Source organism: Lutzomyia longipalpis, chromosome 1, assembly GCF_024334085.1.
Source record: "Lutzomyia longipalpis isolate SR_M1_2022 chromosome 1, ASM2433408v1".
Lineage (NCBI taxonomy): Eukaryota > Metazoa > Arthropoda > Insecta > Diptera > Psychodidae > Lutzomyia > Lutzomyia longipalpis.
The window spans coordinates 46287814-46311877 of NC_074707.1; the positions used below are offsets into that span (position 1 = coordinate 46287814).

At 36.8% G+C, this 24064-nt stretch overlaps 1 protein-coding gene across 4 annotated transcripts in view; it reads left to right on the forward strand.

The window, feature by feature from the left end:
• LOC129787858 (homeobox protein abdominal-B-like) overlaps positions 1-24064 on the forward strand; it is a 79163-nt gene that overhangs the window by 31467 nt on the left and 23632 nt on the right. For 2 of the 4 annotated variants that reach the window (XM_055823677.1, XM_055823675.1), the window contains exons 3-5: positions 12268-12318; positions 22848-22912; positions 23380-23422. In XM_055823677.1, coding sequence (XP_055679652.1) covers positions 12300-12318; positions 22848-22912; positions 23380-23422 — 127 coding nt within the window. In that variant the 5' untranslated portion in view covers positions 12268-12299. The remainder of the gene's footprint in view (positions 1-12267; positions 12319-22847; positions 22913-23379; positions 23423-24064) is intronic. The other 2 variants (XM_055823673.1, XM_055823676.1) reach the window with 1 other exon arrangement.

Below are 24064 nucleotides of genomic sequence, written 5' to 3' on the forward strand. Positions count from 1 at the left end.
TGGTTTTGCTTGTTATTTTCTTGGGGATTGTCCTCCACTCTCGATGTTCCAACACTCATTAGGATTTTCCGCAGCTTTTTCCTTTTCAATTTTCAATTTTTCTTTTTCACTCTTTGTTTGTACGTTTGTATTTGGCGGATACTCTTTGTGAAGCTAATGAAGGTAATTCATTTCACCAGTCAGTCACCCCTAGAAAATGATTTAAAAGAGATTAATTTTCTTTAAATAAGGAAAAACGAAATGTGAAGAAAATTCCCAAAAAAGATCACATCTCGACAGAATTCTTTCAATGAAATAAGTAAATTTTCTACGACCTCAAGATAACCTCCTCCTTGGGCAATTTCTTCCACTCTATTAGCGATAGACTTGTTCTGCAATAGATCTTTTGCAATTGGGTCGTGTTCAATGTGAATTTTCGTGCAAAATTCCTCTCTCATGTGGATCGAAAGTATCGTTAAAATGCTTTCAATTTGATGTCTCTGTTGTACGGCGATGGCTGCGGCACCCGAGAACACATTGAGAATGTCTCGAATCTAATGGAAATGTATGTAATCGCTGAAAATTCAATCTCGCAGCTTTTCATTTGTGATTTATAGCTGCATGGAATTTTGAATTTTGCACAACAATGTTTGCATGCGGTGGGAGATGAGCTTTTGTTGTTGTTGTGTGTATGGGAGGGCGTGCGAGGCCGCCGTGGGGAGAAGTACAAAGGGCAGGAGGAGGTGAATATTGAGATGCGCGATATAAGAATCAGGATGGAAAGTGGAAGAGATAATTCATTTCGGAGGGAGAGAAGGATGAGACCCCTCTTGTACACTAAGAATAAATTGGATGGTGCTCCCATCAAAATGAAATAGATACGAGGCCCAAATACCAAATACGACTCTTCCGAAGCTCACGGAGTGGCGGTATGGAGTGGAATGGTTGGGATGTATTTTACATGAAAAGTTCGGTTTATTTATGGCGATCATAAAGTAGCAGACAACATCTCTTATGTAGCAGCAGCACAAATAAATAAAGTGTACAACACGTACATTATGTATATATACGTGTGTGCCTGTCATGTACATATTGCATGTAGTATATAGGGAGGAGTGGAGTTATCTTCTTAGCGAGCAGAAGATGACTCTTCTCGGATGTTGGAGCCAGAAGGGAGATGAGTGGGTTTGGTGGATCTCAACTCTTGGCGATTATCTTGGTATTTCTCTCTAGTATGGGTGGGGGAAGCGTGGGGTTAGCGGATGGGAAGGATATACAAGAATGTGGACAGAGTGTATGGATGGTAAAGAGGATGATGAGAGAGAGATGAAAACATCAAAGTCATTAAATAAATGCCATGTCTCCATTTGCTTGATGAGGTTTTTCAATTGAAACTAATCTCCGCTCTTTCTACGGATTATTAGGAATTTAGATGAAATTAACATTTTTTTCTGCTCGACATTTTGTAAAAGAAGAATTAAATAGAAGATAGAGAGAGGGGGAAAAATCCAACCAAAAGCGCCAACATTTCGGCGCACGGATGTAATGGAGGCGCCGGGTGGTACGAAGCATATGCACAGCAGTGGAGACGCCCGGTGATTGGGAGCTCATTGGCACGGAAAGTGCGCTATTAAAATCAAATATAATTAATTGTTTTAGTGCGGCGCTTTGGCTATATATTTTTTTTGTGCCCCACACAGTATTGTTTCCCATTTCTTACGCTAATTTGTTAAAAATCAAACTCTAAAATTGACGAGTGAGTAATTTAATTCACATAAAAAGTTTAACACCCTCCCGTTAAATGGGATCGCATTGCTGTTATATGCGGTTCTTGTTGGTTTTCTAAGTAGCCTTCCATATTATTTATATATGTGTGTAATGTATAAGTTTATTGCAACATATAAAGATATATCTGTTTTTCTTGTTATGATCGTTTCAGATATAGACACAAAATTGTTTATTGCCCCAGCATTTTAATTTATTGCCCCCGCGCGCATACAATTCTCATTCATTTTCTTCCATTTTTGCCCCTTTTTTTTGTCCCATTCGGCACGTTGTTGTTGTTTTTTTTTATCCTCAATATTCTCCCCCTACATGCATTCTGCAATAATGCTGCATCGAGGAAAAAAAAGATTCGATACACCCCCGCGCAAATGGGTGGGGGACATAAAAAGTGATTGGGAAATTGGCAAAAATTCCTCAATATTATGCTTGCGCGTATTTTGCCGCATTCCAATGAGACGGAGACACAAAAGCAATTTAGTTGAATTTTTCATGCACAGTCAGCCATCGACGGGGCCATATTTTCACCAATAAATTACACATACGATGAAAGCAAATAAATTCCCGTCGGTTATTGGCCAATAATCATAATTGTCCCATTATTGCCTATATTGACGATATATCAGCTCTCGAAGCTGGATGAGTGCCAAAAAAACCGCGAATTATTGATGATGAATTAATTTTATGTTATTGCCTAAAAGGTTCACCCCCACACTCCCCTTCTCTCTAGCACGTCTAACATATACGGAGGAAAAACCTTGGAAATTTCTTCTTGTGTGCTTTCCCAAGAAAAAAATCCCTAAATGGGATGTCCTTATGGCTACAAAAAAATTGGGAAAGTTTCTTTTTTAAGGGGTTTGTTATTGAGGTATTTAAGGGACAAGGTTTTAATATTATTTAAAGAATTTTTTTCTTAGAGATTCTTGTGAGTAATATTTTTCTTGAATTATGTAATATCAGAATTTTGCGGAAAATTATTAGATTTTTTTTCTGGGAAAATGTTTAAAAACTTGCTTATCTGAAGCAAGTTTTTATTAAGAAAATAAATAACTAAATAAATTGATGAAAAATAACTTCATTCGGATATTAATGATATTCTAAAAATTTTGTCTTGAGATCAATGAGTTAAAACAAGAAAAAAAAACATTAACCCTTTCTCGTTTTTTGGGTCATACGTAGACTCAAACGTGAAACATTTTATTTTTCCTAATTTTTAAGCATTTTAATTGTTTTTCCAAGTTACAAACGTATCAAATTCTTACAAAAGAGGCCAAAGAAGACTTTCTGACTGACAAAAGTTCTCTGTAAGCATCCACGAATAAATATAGTGATAAAAAGAGCGAATGTTTCACGTCGACGTGAAAGGGTTAATTATTTATGATCTCTTAATTTATTAAATTAAAAAGCATTAAATCACAATTTAGCGCATAAATCAACAAAATCACGATAATAATAAATCTTACAATTAAAATAAAATATCCTCTATGTACTTATTGTGGCCGAATGCTTCACCCCTTTTCGTGAGAGAAAGACACACCCCTATGGCAAAAATTCAAGGGGTGTGAATTTGTGTGTGCGGAGAAAGTCCATCCAATTCATAAATGCTTTCACTAGATGTCACTAAAAATTGTGGGCAGCTTTTTATGGTTTCTCAAGTGCTCTCCGTGCTTTATCTCGTCTGGCGGCTGAAAATGTTTCTTCAAAATTTAATTGGGTCGTAATGTGGACTTCTTTTCCTCTTCTCTTGGGGATTTTTTTCTTGCTTGCTTTCTGTGTACACCACACCACTATATACCTCTCCTTTAAGTACGTTGTTAGATTGTTGCAATTAACTTTATGAAGACATCTCGGCCATTTACGCGGTATTATGTGAGAAAAAAGCCGCGGGAGTGGCGGGTACAAAAAAAAGCTCATGTGGTGTGGTACTGTACATAGCATATGAGTAAAGCTACAGAGATGCAGATGGCTCTAACGTGGTCGATTTGCATGCTACTGGAAGTGTGTGTTTGGTGAAATATGATGAAATTGTAATGAGCACTTTTAGCAGCTATTAAATTATTTATTACCTCTTGTTGGGTGTTATTTTTGCCCCAAGTTCCTCTACGACAATACAGAATATACAAGTAAACCGCAATTGGGGGCCCCAATTGTCGCGCGGGGGCTTTTCCACCGATTGCCACCTCTCAAATTTATTAACTTGACAATTTTTTTTCTCTTGACTTCTCTCCCCCCCCCCGCCCTCAAAGTATGCGACTAATTGTAGGCTCTCGCTTTAAAAGGATCTCTCACGCTCTTAATTGCCTTCAGGTGTTTTGATGGCATGAACGAAGAAGAATTTCTCATCGATAGGCAATTACAGTGAAAGCTCATTAAATGAAAAGTCTCTTTTAGCAGAAAAAATGTATAAAAAAGCCTCTTTTTGTGGCATTTTTTCAAGCTACCACATCATCAAGTTTTGTTGCTCAAAACCACCCACATCTCATCCCTCCACATTCCGTGTGTGAGGAAAATTTGGTGTGGAAAATGCTAAGAGAGGGAACACACGCCCATGTTAGGCTGGAATCAAAATAGAATTATGTGTGACAAAGGACACGAAGGAGGACGAAAAAAACAGCCAGAGACAGAAACAAAATAACAAATGAAATGGTACAGAGTCAGCACTATTATTAGTTTCAGGAAAGTCGTATAATCTTGGGGAGATCTATATAATCAGTCTCTCCTCTATGTCGCTCCTATTTTATTTACTCCCTCTCTCATTGCAAAGCTTCTCCTCCACACACAGGCAATTCAGGTCCATGGGGTCAGGGGAGGGTCATACAGATATATGGAGAAGAAGAAAAATATTAGGATGAAGAATAATACACTTTGCTTCAGGGGATGAGGGGTTTGTTATGCTGCTTTTTTTCCTTTTGTTGCTAACAGAAGAAGAAAGTTCACAAGAAGGCATTCACTATTGAGGACATTTGCAGGGTTTTTCTGCAAAGTTGGGATGTTAATTGAATTTTTAGGGAAGAGTTTTCCATGGAATTTCTGTTAATTTTATTTGTTTGTTGAGATATCTTCTTCAAGTTTTGAAATGTGCAAAAGAAGTTTTAGTTGCTGTTAAAAAGTATTTAAAAAAAGGAATAAGAAATCGGAATTTGTGGTTAATCTTTGCTGGCTTTTTTTATGAGTCTACATTAGTTAAAAATTGAATCTACATTAGTCAAAGGCTGAGTCTAAATAAGAAGAGGGTTGAGTCGCAAAAAGGGGATTTGAGTCTCAATTAGTCTTTTTTGCGTCACAATAAGGTAAATTTACGTCAACATTACACTCATAGAACAAATCCCTGTTTTATCACCGCAAAGTGATAAAAACGGAATTTTTTCTATGAGTGTAGTTTAAACCATTATTTAATTAATATATGAAAATTTAACTGATTGGGCAAATTAATAAGAAAATAATTCATTTCATTGCAATTTTTTGGATCATCCCTGTAGAAGAGATCAAAAAACGACACGAAGACGGATAAATAAAAAAAAGTCAAGAGATATATTCTCAAGGAGACAGAGAAGTTCTTTTTATTATTATTTTGTCCATCAAGCAGCATTTCATATTGTATTTATTCAGTTATGATATGTCTTTTGCGCCGAAAAGGAGGCGGAATTGGACATACAAGAGATGAAAAATTATACACAAAAAGTTGACCCCAAGCCCCCCTTTTACCCCCTGTTCATCCCTCCCCCCACATTGTGTGGAACATTTTTTTTCCATTTGCTTGAGAATCAGGAAGATGAAGACGAAGAAAAAAAAACGAAATCTCCTTCAATTTTATCTCTCATGCACATTATATTTTTCCTCGTTGTATAATTTTCCAATTTATGAAGTTTCCACTCCAGAGCTAAAGAAATGGCCACGATGTGGGTGTGGGTGGGTAGGAAAGTGAGCTCATTCAATTTATTTTATTCTAACACACTTGCGACTCCGTCTTTATATCTATCCGTCACCATATATTCACCCAGATTTAAAATAAAATGATGAAAATTTTACGATTTTCTGATGGGGATCGCTGCGCTGCAAAAATGCCACGTTGAGAAATTTAAATTGAACATACTGCGAGGGGAGGGCGGGGTGTGTGTGCGCGTCCTCCATTCCCGGGGATCCATTTATAGGAGCGTTGAAAGGGAAACAAAATAAGCATGAGGCGATATAAATTGAAATCACTCTGTCTAAATTGCACTCATTGACAATTTTTCTCCATTTCTTATTTCCACCTTCTGCCGCGAGACGTTTTTGATTGTCAAGAATATTTTATACATCGTGACGTGGGGCTTTAGTGTACAATTTGTATGTTTTTCTTGTTTAATTTTCGATGCCAAGTTTCTCATCTCCCTGTTATTTGATTAATTTTAATGATAAATCTCCCTCTCAATCTACACTAAAATTAACTTTTTTGTGCAAATTTCAGTGAGAATTTTTGCATGAAGAGTTGATTAATAAAGAATTATAAACATATATTAGAGTTTAATTGAAAGTGGAGGCGCCAGGTTGCAGCTTATGTTGCACACAAGGACATAAATCACTCTCTAAATGATTTTCTTATCTACCTTAAATGCTTTTTCCACGTACTGATTAAGCAAATCACGCCAACATTGTTGCATTTTCTACGCGTACAATAAAGTCAACACTATCTGCACAATTTATACGTGCAATTTAATGAATTATGATATGAAAAAAAAAAGCATGAAAAGCATTGCGTGTGGTTGAGTGCCATCAATCAAATTTTTATTTCCCACATCTAAATTAAATTGTTTCTCAAATTTAATTACAATGTCCACAGATTGAGAAGTATTCTCTGTTTTTTTTGCGAAACTTTTGATACCATCCGCCGGACCTCTCTGATATTTTGTTGCAAAATTCCCTCCAAAAAAAATCAACAATTCTCAGAGGAAAAATCTCTTTGGGGCCTTAAAAAGCATGAAGAAGAGAACGCGGGAGAGGGGAGTCTTTTAATGGGATTTGATGTTAACATACATCAAAAGGCACATATTTTTTTTTCGTCGTGCCATCGTAAAACAATGTAGTGGCACTTTGTGTTGATTGCTTATTGTTTTGACAACATATTTCCAACTCACAGGCGCTCCTCCTCATACACGCAAGAAGGACTCCCCCAAATCGAACGTAAGATCCACATATACCTTTAGCCTTTGGGAAAATTGAAAATTGCCATTTTCATATCCTTCCTCTCTCGAGGACAAAATAAATCAATTTTCACTTCACCAGGAGGAATCCCTCTCCAAGCATCCGAGTTTTCCAGCTTGATGCGGGGGTGGTTGAGCTAAGGGGGAGAATAAATAGAAAAGTCTCGTTCTGGAAATGTTTGCATGGAAATGTATATACGTACATACGGAGCATTATATCCCACCCACGGCATCACACTGAATTGACTATGAAGAGGAATTTTCCGGCGTTACCCAGGGAGGGGAGCTCAGGAACGGGGGCTGGGGCGAATTTGGGGGTGTGCATTTATGTATAAATTATGTGAGAGGCGACGAGGGAAGCGAAACTTTCGTATGATTTCCTCTTTTTCCTATTTTCCAGCACATTTTCAAGGGGAGCTTTTCGCCCCATCTCCATGCCATTGCGAATTTCCATGTTTTCGGGGTGTGTTTGCCACGAAAATATTCAGGGGGTGGGAAATTTCTCAAATTTTTGTCCACATGAAATGGTGGAGAATTTTTTTTTTATCAAAGCATTCTAAAACATTTTGTCGAGAAGAAAATCGTGTTTAGAATTTATTTTAAGAAGAATCAAGTTGGGGTAATTTTTACACATAGTTTCTAAATTGAAGGGGATGGATTAGAGGTCAAATATCTAACGTTAGATATTTAAGAAAAAAGGTTAAACGTTAAAAAATTAAGAAAGTTTTGTGAATTTTTAAAAGTTCAAGAATATAACTTGGCAGCCCCTTTGCCTTCGTACACAACAGAATGAACCGCCATTGGGAGCAGGCGTAAAGTGCGGGGTGGTGCTTGAGAGTGGGTGGAATGGGTGGCAAAATATCAGAGGTCCATGGTGAAAAAGCACAATGGAAATAACCTCCGGGGCTATGGGGCGGGGGAGGGAGGTTGGAAAAATTGTGTGGATAATGCATATGCGTCATGTGAGGGAAATTGATGTTGTTGACTCAGATGTAATTGAGGCTGATGGAATTGTGCCAGGGCGGGGTGGGAGTAGCTCTCTCTCTGATCTCTTCGCTGCGGGAAATCTGGCGACTCGGTGGACCCTCTCGAAGTGCCACTAAGTGGATTGAAGGCCCCTTTTTTTCTGTCTCGACCACTTGAGAGACGCATCTTAATGGGGTCTTGGTCGACGACCATGGAAAATGTTTTATCAGAAAGTCTCTTTGCGCGCGTTAACATTGTTGGGAGTTTTGTGTTACAAATGGGGCCATATCGCAGGGAAAAGTTGAGTTGCGCGCTGGTGGGAAAACTCTTTGGGAGCAATAAAAGATGACAAAAACTTGGTTGTTGTATGAAATTAAATGAGAAAGTCCTAGAGGCGAAACATTTGTCTTTTATTCCTGCCTTTGAATATCATTATCTCGACGCATGCGAGAGGCGCAAAAGAAGTACTTTTCAAGTGCCATGGGTGGGAAGAAGATTCCCTAACTCTGTACCAAAAGGGGCACTGGGGGTGGGTTTATCAATGGAAAAGGGTGGAAATTGCTCTGGCAAACTGTGAGACAGACATTTTACCATCTCTTCTGTGCGGGTTCTCCTTTCGCCTCCCAGCAGCCGCCTCGATGCGCATTGTTGTAATGAAATTTCAACTTCGACACTAAATTCTTGTTTCTAATTAAGGAGCAACCGAGCGAACGAAATGGGGAGTGTAATTATAAGGGTCGTGCGGGGTATGAGGAGCTCTGGGTATTTTGAGCTGGAAAATGGTGGAAATGGAGACAAGCTGAGCATCATCATTTTGCCGCCTTCCTCCTTGAAAAAGTCTTTTAAGCAATTCCACTTTAAACTTTTACCCGTCGGCGATTTATTTCTTACAACCTCTTCCACCATGAAATTCTCTCTTTTCTACAAATTCACCAAAGAAGGAGCACAATTTTCACAATTTTCTGCTGCGGATTTTTTCCATTTGCCCCGATGGAATGGGGGAGGGAAACCAAGGGGAAAATGGGGTAGAAAAAAAACCACCCCCTTGATGGCGTTGCTGGTGACATTGATAAAATGCAAACGGAGCGAAAATGTGCGATAAATTTAAAGTTTCATCCCAGGCCTTCGTTCACAAATGAGGGTTGATAATTAGACATTTACAGCCACCCCCTGCTTACATGGAAAACATCAAGTTAGGGGGGTGGAAAAATTGCGCGACGTGGAATATAAATTGACACTGATAAGGAAAATTTTGCCAACGTGATGATTTTTTTCCATCCTCTCGTACAATTTGCAATTTACTCACTCCACGGCTCGTGAAGCGTCGTTCTATGCCAACCCCCAACCACCCCCAGTGTGCTACACTGTTCAAAATAGTCTGCACTTGGGTGAAATTTTTAGACGTTTTGCTGAGAGGAAAAAATACGAATTTGTTGTGGAGTTAATTGATTTTTTTACAGTCTGTTTTGCAAGGGCGTGCCAGGGGGTGTCCATTAGATATCCCCATAAAAGTTCCGGAAGTTTTGAATTTTTCTTAGAGGTGAAAAAAAAAATATTTTCATGCTTATTGTTACATTGAGAAAAAATAATAAAACATTCAACATTAAGAAATACGTCAAACATTTTATAGAATTGATAAACTTTAAAAATTTGCATTAAACGTTAGAAGAGAAATGTCAAAAGCTTATAAACGAAAAATCATTTTAAATTTTTTTTAATGTCTTTTAAATTTATAAAAGAAATCTCAAATTATCTCTGTATTACGACGTTTCGATGATTTATCTCCTCTTCTTCAGGTCTTTAATAATAGAAAATTTCTGACTAGATAAAGATCACATTTTTACAAAAACCCGAGACTTAGAGAATCAACTGATTTTCATCAGTGTACTCGTGCAAATCAACACTCCATGTGGGTGCAAAATTAATTTGCAAGAGAGAAATTCACGGCATTTTCCCATCCCAAACCATTGCCAAGGGATGATCTGTTTAATTTCAACCCCCATAGCTCGGCGGGGAAAAACGTGTTTTCAAGAGTGTCTGGTGTTTTGGGTTCCTAATTAAAAAGAAAATTCTCTGACATGTTGTTATCATAATTTATTGCGCTTCTCGAAAATTATAACAAGATGCTTGTACGAGAAATTCCCTCCAAATCCTGTGCAGCTCACTCAAGCCCAGAAAAAAAGATTTGGATGAAAAAAATGCGGCAATGTTGGAAGACATTTTTTCGATGGAACTCTTTCTTCGAAGTAGAGGGAAGAAGACAAGCAAGAAGAAAAGAAAAAAATGTAGAATTTGAGGAGGAGGAATGTGGAATAATGTTGAATTGTTGAACTCTTTGCGACGCCAATGCGCTTTGTGCAGCCTTTTGGGCATGAAAGCTCTTTGAAAATTCTGAGCACAGAATCAAAATCGTTTTGATTTCATCTCAAGATTATTGTTCACAGTGGCACAAATGGTTATTGTGTGCCCTCCAGAGTGTTCTGCACCTAAAAAGGGAGAGAAAGTGAGCAACACACAAGAGAGATACTTTCCAGCAAAAGAGGGGTTTCCCTTCTCTTGTATATGAGGAAGAATAAAATAGAAATGAAATCTATATTCCCAACGCGTACCACCCTTTCAGGGATTTAGTTCTGGGGCTCACGGATGTGCTCGGTATATAGTGGGCTAAAAAGGGGGCGAAACAGAAGGCGCAAGTGTTCTCATATGGCGCACACACAAAAAGGTATATTCTCCCGCATAGAATGTCTGATAAGATTGTGGAATCTCCGTATCTATTGTTTATCCCAATTTCATATGGGTCGTGATGGCTTTTGTCACACAGAAAGCATCGCTGCTCCTCCACACAGGACGGGGGGATGCCATATCCCACCTACTTTAACCACCCTCTCCGTCGTATTGTATGAATGTAGCAGCTACCCCGGGGCCTAGGGTGCGGAACACTTTTTGGGACATCATGGGGACTTTTTATGGCATTTTTGACGTGCAGAGAAATGCCATTTAAACTCTATTTAATGCAAAATAGCTCAGATGGAAATTTTCGAGGGGATTACCAAAAAAGGAGAATTTCTCTTTAACTCCAATGAAAAGCTAACTGGTGCTGAGATTTTTATCCCTCAACATTGTTTATGCCATTTACTTCCACGTCTGAAAAGCTCAAATTTTGTTGAATTTTGAATGAGAATTTTATCAAATGAGTTTTCCTTTTAAATATCATCAGTTCTGATATTCAAAAAAATAAAGAATTTTAAAAATTATTCTTCAGAGCTCTAAAGTTGGTTTCCTCTGTAAAATTCTCTCCCAGACATATAGTACAGCCAAAAGCTCTGGAATTCTTGGAATATTTATTCAGAGAGCTTTTCTGAAAATGTTTTATTTTATTCAAATATTCATAAAATAAATTATTAAAATAATCAAATATTCAATAAAATTATTCATTTATTATTTAAAAAAAAAAATAAAACTCTTCTAAAACAGACTGTAAAATTATTTAAAAGAGAAAATAAATTTTGAAAATAATCCCACATATTGGAATAATTCCCAATGACTCAATTGGATATTTCGTAGAGCCAATTAGGGAGCTTTTTTGCTCGTGGCTGCCCTGCTGCGGAATAACTTCATCGCAATCTATCTGGCCACTCAATCGAAACTTCATTTTGGGCACACAATTAGTGGCAATCGCTTTGGCAAAATAAGTCGTGATCACCAAACCGTGGAACCCATCGTCCGCAATATTTTACGTAAAATTATTTGACAGTATGGCTAATGTTGAGAATTTTAACGACTTTCCGGCGAGAGGGAGAGGGCAGCAGATTAATTCATATTAAGTCCGGAGAAAGAATCAAATTTATTGAGATGTTCTCTGTGCACGAGAGCTGGCAATGAAGTTCATAACTTCTTTATTTTTTTTCTGTGTGTTTCACTCACTAGACGTCGAGGGCAGAGGATGAAGGGTGCCTTTGAAGGAATGAAAAAAGAAAAAAAAACGTTAGACGGTTTTCTATCCATATTCATTTGGGTGCAGGGTCAATTTTCTCTATCCGTCTTGGGGAGCATTTTTTGGATTAAGCAATAAGCGTAGTGAAATATTTGCTAGGAGCACGCAAGGCACGAGAATAATGGCTTTTTTCACTCCCTTCGTGCTCATTTTCTGCTTTGGGCTTTTCCCTCAATCAGACCAAATGGCGCCCAAAGGGGCAAAACCGAGAAAAAAAACAACCACCCTCCCACCCCAATAGCTCCCCATCAATAATTTTCATAAAAAAACTCATTTTTCCTTTTTTTCTACTCTTTCTCTCTCTCGTGGATATTGTTGTTGTTTGGACACAAAAAATATTCTAATTCGTGGCTTATCATTTTATAGTTACAGCTGCTGTATGAGGAAACCAAGCAGTTATGTACATTAGTGATTTTAGTAAGTACATGGAAAAATATTCACGAATCCAATAATTTTTGTTTCGTTATCATCTTTCTTTTATTTTTTTGTTTTTGAATTAATATTCCATTTTTTCTTTCACTTCTTTTCCTTTCATTTTAATTTTTTTCCCTCCATCACACATAAATTATTAACTCTGTGTTGTTTGTCTCTATTTTTTCCACTATTAACTCCTTACTAAAAAAAAACGAAGAAAAACGAAAGAGAGAAAGAAAACTAATATACAAAACTGCTTGATCTTCCACTTCTAACGATGGTAAATAGTAAGAAAAAAAACTGTCTGTGTGTGGATGAAGGAATGAGTAGATAAATTGTGTAGTTTTGTTGCTGGAAAAATAACATTTCTTCCAATAAGGAGGGGAAGGGGAAGTTCTTGCTTTTCCCGAAAAACTAACCATGTTTGGGTTTTTGGGGAGATGGTGCAATTTTCTTATCTTTCTGTACGCTTCTGTGGCTTTTCCTCCTCTTGTATTTTCACTCTCTGATTCGTCTTTCTGGGAGATTGAAAAGTAACAAAAAAAAATGAACGAAGAGCATCCAAGAGGGATAAAAAAGGTAAGAAAATCAATAAAGTATCGATTTAGAGAGTCTTCCATCTGAGAATATCTCTATTTCCACTTCAATTCACATTCCACATTCTTGTTAGTTGGATGCTATATATGTCTGTGCACAGGGGCATTGGAAAGTTTCCAAAAAAAAAATTATGAGGATTTATTTTGTTTAAAGAAAATCTTGTTTTTTTTTTGAAAATTTTAGGTAAAGAGGCACGAAGAAAATATATTTTCTCTGTTTAAAAATCAATCCTCTTTCATTTGCAATCATTTTTAACAAAATCCGTTCATTAGAAGCTAAGAAAAATCTTCTTTTGTGAAAAAATGTAAAAGATCGGAAAATTCAAAATGGCGTCAATCACAAACGGAAAAATAGACAATTTTCTTTACATTCAGTACTTACAAAGAAAGTTTAACTTGTTCTTTGTAAAATAATCTTAAAAATTATTTAAATAAAATACATTTACTTCACACTAAAAGAGCCTAAAAGAATTGCTTTTGTAAACCAATATGGTGGCCACAGAGACGCCATAACCTTGTGGAAAAAGCATTCGCCATGTGAAATCTCAAGTGGAATTCTATATAAATAACACCGCACCACGTTCATTGGCATCGCGCAAGCATTCGTCGAAAATGTTCTTGATTGAGACACACAAGTAAGAATTAAAAATAAATAAATCCCCACCCGAATGTGGGAGAAAAGCTCGCAGCCATGAGACATTACTTTGTCGTGCGCGATCATTTTAGAAAAAGGTGACATCTCACCAAATGTCTGCAGGGTGTGGATTAACCAGAAGAAGAAAAAAAGAAAATGTCGTGGAATATTTATTCAGAGAGCACGCAGTGATAACTTATGAGATTTATCCAACAAATCTGTGAATTTATCGTGCATCTCGGAAGATGATCACCTATGACACACGATCATGGGAAAAGATCAAAAAATAAAGTTGACGATTTATATCCAAACAATGTCTCAGCTTCTTGTTGCACCAGCAGACCTGAGGCGAGATAAGACTGGAGCATTGTCATCGTCTGTAATTTGTGACTGAAGAAAAGAAGCACAAAACTGGGAGGAGATCAATTTCACAAAACCAATGATCACTGAGGGGCAATGAATTACATAAATAAATTGTTTGCGGTGTAGGTTCGAAAATTTATTAAAATCTTCATTCAATTACTTTTAATCCATGCTTCTTACAAATTATTTTCAAATATGAAATTTAGGCTTCAGAAGTTGATATTTTTATGTGAGAATTAAAGAGCTTTTTAATGAAGTCTGATTTTACTTATTCTTAGATCAAAAAGCTTCTAAAATGAGTGGCGGAGTCATGTATTTAAGTGTCGAAACACCCTAAAGATTCTAAGAGTTCGGGTTACAGTAAAAAATAAATATTGAAAAATATTTTAAAATTGAAAATTTTTTTAAAATAATTTTTAGAAACTTAAAAAAAAGATTTTTGAATGAGAAATAATAAATTTTAGGAGTTAAAATAAAAACAAACGTCAAACACCAGATGTAAAAAATTTGAGTGTGTGAATAAAATTTATTATTATTATTATTATTACGTTAGAATAGGAACGAAAACTGAGAAAGTAAACGACAACCGTTTGAGAAGAAACGTCAGACGTTAGAATTGTACAAAGTGTCTAATTAAACTAGATTCCTGTCTAAAATAGATAAAAACTTCAGAAAAAGTGTACGATTTAAGGTAAAATTTAAAGGATTCTTCATCAAATTCAGAAATACACAAGAAATAAGTCTATAAAACTAAATTTGATCAAGATACCTAATTAAAAAAATACTTTTCCAAAAAAAACTTTTTTCTTCAATTTTTCAATCAATTTGTTTCAAATCCCAAAATTAAGAAAAAAAGATCACCCCAATTAATTATTTGTAAGCCTCTCAGACTTGAATTCAGTGAGCTGAGATACCATGGGTATAAGATCCAGTTTCCGGAGCTCATGATCTTGTGAAGATCGTGGAAGCTGCAAGATCAAAAGAAGATGAGAAATCTGGGGGAGAAGAAGCGTACACAAAAAGTAAAAGAAAAAAAACTCTTCAACTTTGTTCTGTGCCGAGAAATTGTTGGGAGAGTGATTAAAATATTTTCAATTGGGGTTATACGGAGAAGAAGGATATCGAGAGGCGATCCACTCGACGATTGACACCATATCATCAATTTTAGCTGTGTTTCTTTCAGACACAGCTTTTGTGTACCGAGCAAAATCGAAAGTCGTCAGATCGGGCTCAAACTTGGGATGAGCACGAATTAGGGTCCCCACATTCCAAAAAACGTATGCGCCAAAAAATTTTTTTTCCGGCCGGCCGCCGTCCGGCCGGCCGGAGTATAACGCTAAATTGCGAGAGAACGGTGATAGATAGAGACTTGCGGTAAACGGCAAAGTTTAAATATCGGCTGGAAGACGTCCGATTATGAGGTCAAATCCACCCCCCACCCCTCCGTCCGCCATTTTGAATAACCTCAAAATTTTGTTTTTGCTATATCTCAGCCGCTATTATAGCTAGAAGACTGAAATTTTGATATGTTGTAGGGGCCATCAAGAGCTTTCCAACGATACCTCATTTTCGAAAATCGGTCAAGCCGTTTAGTCAATATGGCCGCCACAATTTTTCATCGAAAATCGACCATAACTCGAAAACGGCTTGACCGATTTTGATCAACCCGGGCTCAAATGAAAGATCTCAACAAACTCTACAACTCTCTAAAACATCCGAAGTTTCAAAAGTGACTGCTAGGGGGCCAAAAATCAAAAACAAAATTTTCGATGAGTTTTCGATGAATATCTCGAAAACGGCGACATAAATTTTTTTCATTTTTTGATATATTGTAGCTGACTATATTATCTAATTGCATGCCAAAAGTGAAGAAAATCTATGGATCCGTTCTCGAGATATAGCCTTCCAAAGTTGGCATGTCATATCTCAGGTTCTACAAGTCCGATCTTGATCAACTCAAGCGCAAATGAAAGGTTTCGTGAAACCCTACAAATGTCTAGAACATTGCAACTTCGAGAAATGACCACAAGAGGCGCTAAAATCAAAAACAAAATTTTCGAAAATTTCGAACTCGAATTTTTCGAAAATGGCGACATAAATTTTCTTCATTTTTCGATATGTTATAGCTGACTTCAAGACCTTTCAAACAAAAAAAAATTTATGAAAATCTATGGATCCGTTCTCGAGATATGGCCTTCTAAAGATTTCTTGAGGAATGACTTTTCAACTTTTCCCGACTTTGCGCGTATTTAAATTAATTTACGCTCTATTTTGCTCTCACAAAATTGGTACACTGAAAGAAACACAGCTCTCGTAAGCTTGGTCAGCTTACCAGTACATTTTTTCTTCAAGAGGCGGAGATAATTTCCGAGTTATTCTTTCACTCTTGATGTTCTTTTTTTTCCTCTTCATTTTTCCTTTTGGCCATTGGCGGAGAATATAATTTGGTCGTGGTATATAGCTGGGGTTGTGTGTCAAGTTTTTTGAACTCCAAAAGTCAAGAAAGAGATCTTTTTTGGCATCACCAGCTGAGAAGATTTTCGAGAGACGCGCACACGGAGGAGTCATTATAGAGGATGGGAAAAAGAAGTGAACGAGAGAACGATGAAGATAGTCAGAAATTATAATTCAGATATATATTTTAATATATGTACCATCGTCCAGGAGAAAACCGTTGGACTCCATCAGCATTTATTTTTTGGTATTTTAATTAATTCTATTTTGGATGATTTTTGGGGTTTTCTTTCTCTTCACCATGCGAGGAGGATAATTTGTGAGATAGATTCATCTACTTTAAAAACTCAATCAAGCTAAACTCGGGATGGATTTTATGGATTGAAAATTTTTAAGTAAGAAAATGAGAATTTATTTAATATAAATTCTCACCATCTCTCCCTCATTCCACCAAAATATCTTCTTGCCCCGTGTGCGCGTTCGGAGAGACATTTGCCATGAGAAGAAGTCATTTATGGGATGAAGAGGAGCTCTCTGCAATGGCAAGATCATCGCCATATGGTTCCGTTCATATTCTCCTCTATATAGCAAAAGCCAGAGCCACTATATGCGGAGATAGAGGAGAAGATATGAAAACTGAAATTAAATTACATAAAGTTGAAGCTCCTCCAATTCCAGACAGGATGGATTCATTTCCCCGAATGTGGCAACTCGGGATGCATCAGTGGAATTGAATTCGACGGAGGATTTCAACGGAGAGCTCTCGCAACCCTCCCCATTCCCCTTCCTTTTTGCTTTAACACTACACAACATGGCTCAAATGGTGTAGCAAAATGCAATCGATGGCACATGGAAAACGTGATGGAATTCCCCTGGATGGACTGCGTGAAAGACAATCCCGTGCTGAGGGAATTCCACACCATTGAGGAGACAAGACGTACAAAAAAGATCCCAACCAGAGACGCAAGAATATCTAATTTCACTCTCCTAGCTCTTGAAATGGGGGAGGGCTCTTCTTGGGTGATGAAGAAAAAAAATTGTGGGTGTGATGGCATGACGGTGCGGAATCTTTCGAGAAGCGACAAAATGTAATAAAGTTCCAAGTCCCCCGTGTAATTTTGCCTGCCACCTCTCCGCCCTTAAGGAAAGTTCCGCTTTTTTTTCTCCTTCACCCTCCTCCCCACCCTCTCCGCAATTTCCGCCTCTTGGTACGATTTTCTTTTGCACCCCTTGGGAGTGGAAACTTTTAAATGGAAAAACTTTACACAACAATAATCATAAATCGAAAGCGATATCTTGTGCCAGAGGGGGATGTTTTTCCAGGCTTCTCTCTAGGATTCTTCCAAATAGGGGGGCTGATGGTGTGCTCTCAATTGGGGTCGCGTATGGGAAGCTGTGTGTACATGAAGAAGGTGCCAAGGAAATTTATGCCCAAGAAAATTTTATTTTCCAAAATGAGATTAAAACATGAGCTCTATTTTCTTTAATTTCTTACTGTGTTCTAAATTTTCTTTTTTTAGTTGTTATTGGCTTTATTTCTAAGTTGGTTAAGAAATATCTTTTGAGGATTTTTCTTTTTTTTAAATTTTATTTTCAAGGTTTTTTCTATTTAATGAAAATCATTATGAGTTTGAAAGCGGGTGAATAAGATTAACTCCGTGAAAAGATTTTTTTTTGAAAATTATATCAGTCAAAAACTCTGTAAAGAACCAATAAATTTTCCTTGTTTTTCTAGGTTCTCTTAAAACTTAATTAAAATAAACAAAGATTGGGCCTTATTCAGCGACGAAGAAACCCTTGAAATTTTGAAATTTCAGTACAAAATTCAAAGATTTCTTGGTCGCTGAATAAGGCCCATTTTTTGAAAACATTTTCTACATTTTTTTTAAATAACAAAAATTTAAAAGAATAATTTAAATTATTGTGTAAAACGGTCTCTTGATCAATTTGGGAAAACTATATGTTCCTGTTTTATTAATTTTAGTTATTTTTCTTTAAAAAACATAAACAAAAATTAATGCAGAAATTCCTACATTTTCCTAAAAAAAATATTTAAATTAATAAAGTAGAAAAATATAGTTTTCCCAAATTGGTTAAGATACTGTTTTACATAAAAATTTTAATTATTCTTTTATAATTTTTGTATCTTCATCTTAGAATTTCTTTTAAACTTTATGACAAAAATTAATTGAGCTAAATGATCTTTATTTATGTGAAAATCGTAGAAAAATAAATTTTCTTTTTAGCAACTCTTTAAAGTTATTTTCTTGGGCTTTTTCGGTTAAGTAAGTCCATCCGAAAAAAATAAAATAATATTATTTGAAGTCCTAAAAATTCACCCCCTACATATACTAATTCTATTCACCCTCTTTTGAATATAATTGCTAATAATCTAAATTGATAAAGCCTTGAATGGTCCAATCATCCTCCATCAACTTTCACCATGAATTTATCGGTCTGATTAGTTGACATGGCATCACTCTTGTTTGTTTGGAATTAAACCCGGAAAGATGACTCCCAGGCACGAAGAGACAAGCAATGGCTCTTCTGGAGATTATTATGACTCCCAATGAGGCAGAGAGTGTGAGTGAGATGACGTGTACAGAGATTGTGTGAGTGCGAATGAGATGGAGCGATAGTTGTGTTGAGAAAAACATGGCTCTCGATGGTGTTTGAGAAGAGGAAGGTATAACTATATTTATACATAGCGCAGAGGGAATGCCGACATTGGGAGCTGTTTGGTATTCACAGGAGGGAAGCGCGACAGGGAGGGCGCACCGAAACGGAGGAAATGGCAGAGGCACGAAGTGAAACATGCTCCAGGGATTCGTGTGCAGCATACACGCGGCATTTGTATGCGATGCGCGGTGGCTGAGGGGAGGGGTGGGAGGTGGAAAATGTTGGCGCGTGTTTTCCATTTGAAAAGGCCATCCTCGTCCCCCATTTTTCTTCCCTTCATTGCTTGTCCCCCTTACATACGTGCAAGCTCAACAATGGCATCATTATTGCCTCCATTTTGGGTATGACGATGGCCCCTGGCAAATGGACCAAAAAGTACAATCTGAATTTTTAATCAATTTAATCATGGCGAAAAAATGGAAGTCGATTCCGCCCAGTCGTGGGGATTTTATAATTAAGTAAATTGATGGTGGAGTACGTGAAGAATTCAACTTAATAATTTACCAAACACACACTCACACACATTCAAATGCTCCTGCAGACAGGACAAATCTCCCCCTGGGCCGGGACAATCCTCAAATTTATGACTTTCGTGATGGTGCCCCATTACATTTGATATGATGCCACTCTCTTTCACTCTTTCCCTGCCTTTTGCCTCAATTGCACTGCTTTACATCCCCCCGAATTTCCCCCCGAAAAATAAACTCCTTTCTCTCCCATACAGGATGTTATTCTCCTGATAAAATTCCCTGATGCCTCCCATTAGTCATTGGGAATGATAATTTGTCAACCCCTTCATCAACACACGTAAAAAAATTCCTTCCATTTGATTTTCCTGCCGTGTGTCCTTTTTTTCCTGCTCGGAGATTTCTCTTTTCTGGCCATTTTAATAAATCTACCCCGTTTTTACATATAGCAGCCCCCGTAGATATTTCCATAGAAGAGCATGAAGCACAAAAAATTCCGGGTTTAGTGCCATAAAATGTGAAGAATTGTATGCAAAGTATAGGCAAATCAGTTTGCAACCCCTTTTTTGTCTCCATCCTGGACTACGTCTTTCAACACCCTCGGGGCAACTTTCACCGGGATTTGCTGTGAAAATTGACCCAAAAATTGGAACATTTCTCAAGCTGAGCAGCAAAGGGCAAAACAATGAAATACAATCCGTAAAAGCTGCCAAGGAAGAGGATATTTTGTAAACAAATTCGAGATCCTTTCACACGCAGCGTCCCTCTTTTATCCTGACACGCTTCCAAGGAGTGCTGCAGGAAAGGAGAAATTCGATGGAATTTGTCAAGGAGGGGACGGTTGGTAGGATCTGGGAAGTGAAAGACTTATTTATTTTATTGAAGAAAGCAAAATATTAAAGATAAAAATTAAGTTTTACAAGATTCCTTAAAGAGTCAAACATCCATTAATTTTAATAGAAATTTTATATTTTTTTTTTAAGAATAAAGGAACAAGAAAATTTGTTAAATTAAAATCTTCAATATAGTTTATTTAAAACTTGACTAAAAACTAGGGAAAATCGCGAATTCTCTTAAACACATTTCTGTGAAAATTAAGACATTTTATTGTGAAGAAATTTCAAAAACAATTCGGAGATTTTCATCCCTTTCTTCAGGTCTCAAATAAATTTAAAAATGATTTTAAGCTCATAAAAAATACAACCCTGTTTAGTTTTTCCTACAATTTAAATTTTCCGATAAATAACAATTTCCTTAAAATATATTTAAGAGGAATCTGCTAGACTTTACTTAAATCTCTCAATTAGTCTTTTTGATCCTAAATTTATCCGACTGCTTCACATCAATCTCTAATGTGAATGAAATTTCTTCTGGTGAATTGAGTCAAAAGTTTCTTTGGCAATTTGTAAAGAATAAATCAAACTCATGGGGGGAACATTCTCATCATTTTTAGCCCAAAAGTGAACTATAAATAAAATCCCCAGACGAATCTTGCGGAGTTTTAAGAAAAATGCAAATAATCCCCTTTTCCCCTGGCATCCCCTCGTCGTCTTGAGGAAATCTCAAAATTGCGATCTTCCCTCATCTCCTCTCTTGCATGTGTGATGGCAGAGAAAGTCTATGTAGATGAATATTTTTGGCAAAAGGGCTTTGGATGCTGTGCATATCCCATGAAATTTCACTCGATAATTTATTTGCTGTCGTGGAGGAAATTTTTTTTTTGGGTAATCTGAGAGTGAAATGTCTCAATTTTCCTTCCTTCACGCGCGGTCTTGTATGCACAACCAATCGCAATATAGGGGAGGTTGGGTAGAAAATAAAGGGATGAATGTACAATGCAAGGAACTTTCGAAAATTAATGGAGTGTGCATGTTTCCCATTCCCTAATGTCAGCCATGTATATATAATTTATTTATGCCGTGAGTGCCTTTTTGGGGGGGTTAAGCACGACGACGACGATAATGATAAACAGCGTTTCTGTATTGGAAACATCTGTATCCTCCGTGGTGAGGGACTTTCACCCTCCTTTCGCTCCTTTCTCTCACATCCTGCTGCTCTTTTCACAAGCAACCTGTTCAGGCATTCCCGCGTACAACCAATCCCAAAGATTGCCTGCTAAAAGATGCTCAACAGTGACACTTTTTTCGGTGAGAAAGACAAACCATCTGCTTTTGGTAGAGGGACCTACAACAAGCCCAAAAAAATGTTGTGAAATTGGTGGGAGATCGACTTTTGATGGCATTTTCTTGGCCACTCAATTAACACACCATTCCTCCGACCACTTTTGTAGTTCGCGGTATATTGAAGAAGAAGATCTACACCTTTTTTTTTGGGATCATTCACCGCGCAACACACATCTCTTTTCCATAATCTCATGCGCATTTCAAATGATCTTTTCTTGTTATGTTCATTAAACATTCACAAAAGCGATACCATTCCCGCAACGACAGAGTGCTGAAATCTATTAAGGAGTTTTCAAAACCAATATATCTTCGATTTGCCACCAATTAACAGCGTTTTACCGCATCAAACTTCTGTTGGAGGAGCGCAAAAGACACTTTAAAAAACCCGAAATGTGCACAAATATCATCCACACCCACGCAACGAATGCTCTTCTTCTGGGGAATTTTAATGCTTTTCAAATGGAAATTTTCACACCTCACCAATTTTCCATTCCAGTGTGTGTTGAGACCCACGAAAATGTCCTCCTTCAACGCACAAAAATGATCTCACTGACAGAATTTTCAAAAGGAAATCTGTAGCAGTTTGTCTTTTAGCGCCAAATGGCGGATGATTTGAATTTTTGGGGAGGCGATTTTTATGGCATTTTCGAACCATTTGTGTTGAGAAAAAGATTTTCGAGAGGTAGAGATGAAAAATAAATTTTATTTCATTGTTTTGCGGTCTGTAAACACGCCATTAATCATTGGTTTTGCAATACTCGATGTTTGCAAAGTGAAGGTACTTTGAATTGGTATTGCAACATTCTCACGTAAGCATCGGTTTGATTGCTTTTTATCACCAAGAATTAACCAAAAGAACTTCTTTGAAACTTTTTTTTTAATTTTATTTTAATTAAAGGTCATGGCACATTATCACACTTATACTAACATGCTATAAACTATTCGTTTCAATTTATCTACTATTTTTTAAATAAAAAAAAATACTTAAGTGAATTGGGATAGTATTACATGGAGCTCTACAATAATTATGCTTCATGCAACCTATGCTTCACGTACTATACAATACATATTTGTAAAAAAAAAAAACAAAAGCTGTATCTGAAAGAAACACAGCTAACTAATGGTTTTCTCTCTCTTTTATTTACATTCATTGCAGAGGCTTCCAGTAATGACAATTACTTTGGCGCTTACAAAGTCGGGAGCACAATAATCATTCCAAAGGTAAGAAAAATTAACATTTACACAAATCATAAAAAACCTCCTGTTTCCGTTGTGCCCTAGAGTCAAAAGATATTAATTTCTCGAGTATGTCATGTGCGGGAATTTCCTTCAGTTCAGCAATGAAGCGGGAAAAAGTTGCATCCGGTCGGATGTTTAAAAAGTCGCACGTTTTCTTCATCATGGCGAAAAGTTCTCTCGTACTTTTCATCTTGGCTTCCCCCTTCCTCCACAGAGGCGGGTATATTAAGTAAACACACTAATCCATTAGTCCATAATCTCTTGTCGACGGGATTTATAATATTTGATGTTTTTATTGCGCACAAGAGAGAGAAAATCTCCGTTTTTTTTTGGCGGGGTAAACAATAGGGCGGGAAAAGTGCCATAAAATTGGAAAATTAAATTAAATCTTCCTCAATGTGACCAATTTTCTTACATACACACCCACCCCTTCTCTTTTCTTCTTGCAGCTCTTCAACAGGACTCACGCTAATCTGGCCAGTGCGGCTTACGGTATGTATTTCGAAGATTACAAGAATAAAACCTTTTTTATAGTCACTTGACACTTGGCTATAAATCAAAAAATTTATACTTTTAGCCAATTTGATTCCTTGTTTTTTTTTTAACCTCCTCCAACTCTCATCTTTTTCTACTCTCCCCCACAATTTTTTTTATTCCTTGTGTTTGTTTTTGCCTCTGTAAGATGCCCTTGGTAGAGTAAAATATGTATAAGAAAAATACGTAATCATTGAGTAGAGACAGATTTTTCTTGCAGAGTTGAGAGAGTAAAAAATAATATATACATATAGTGTGTTCCTGTATTACAATATTTATTAAATTCTTAATTAGATTTTGTGCTAATTTAGCTTCCACGCAAATCACGCAACTCCACACACGAGGTTTTTTCCGCAAAAACACGCTGCTCATGATGAAGCAAAAATAAAACACGAAGAGATTGTTTTTAATACATTTTCTTTGAATTCTTTGAATTATTCTTTTTTAAGTTTCTGTTAAAAAAAGGGGTTAGTTTCTGTCAAAAATAAAGGGATTGGTTTCTGTCAAACCCATATAACTGTTCAGTTCAGGTTCTGTCAAAAGAAAGTTCTCTCAGAACAACTCAAAGTTTTATCGAGACTGTCAAAATTCTGACTAAAT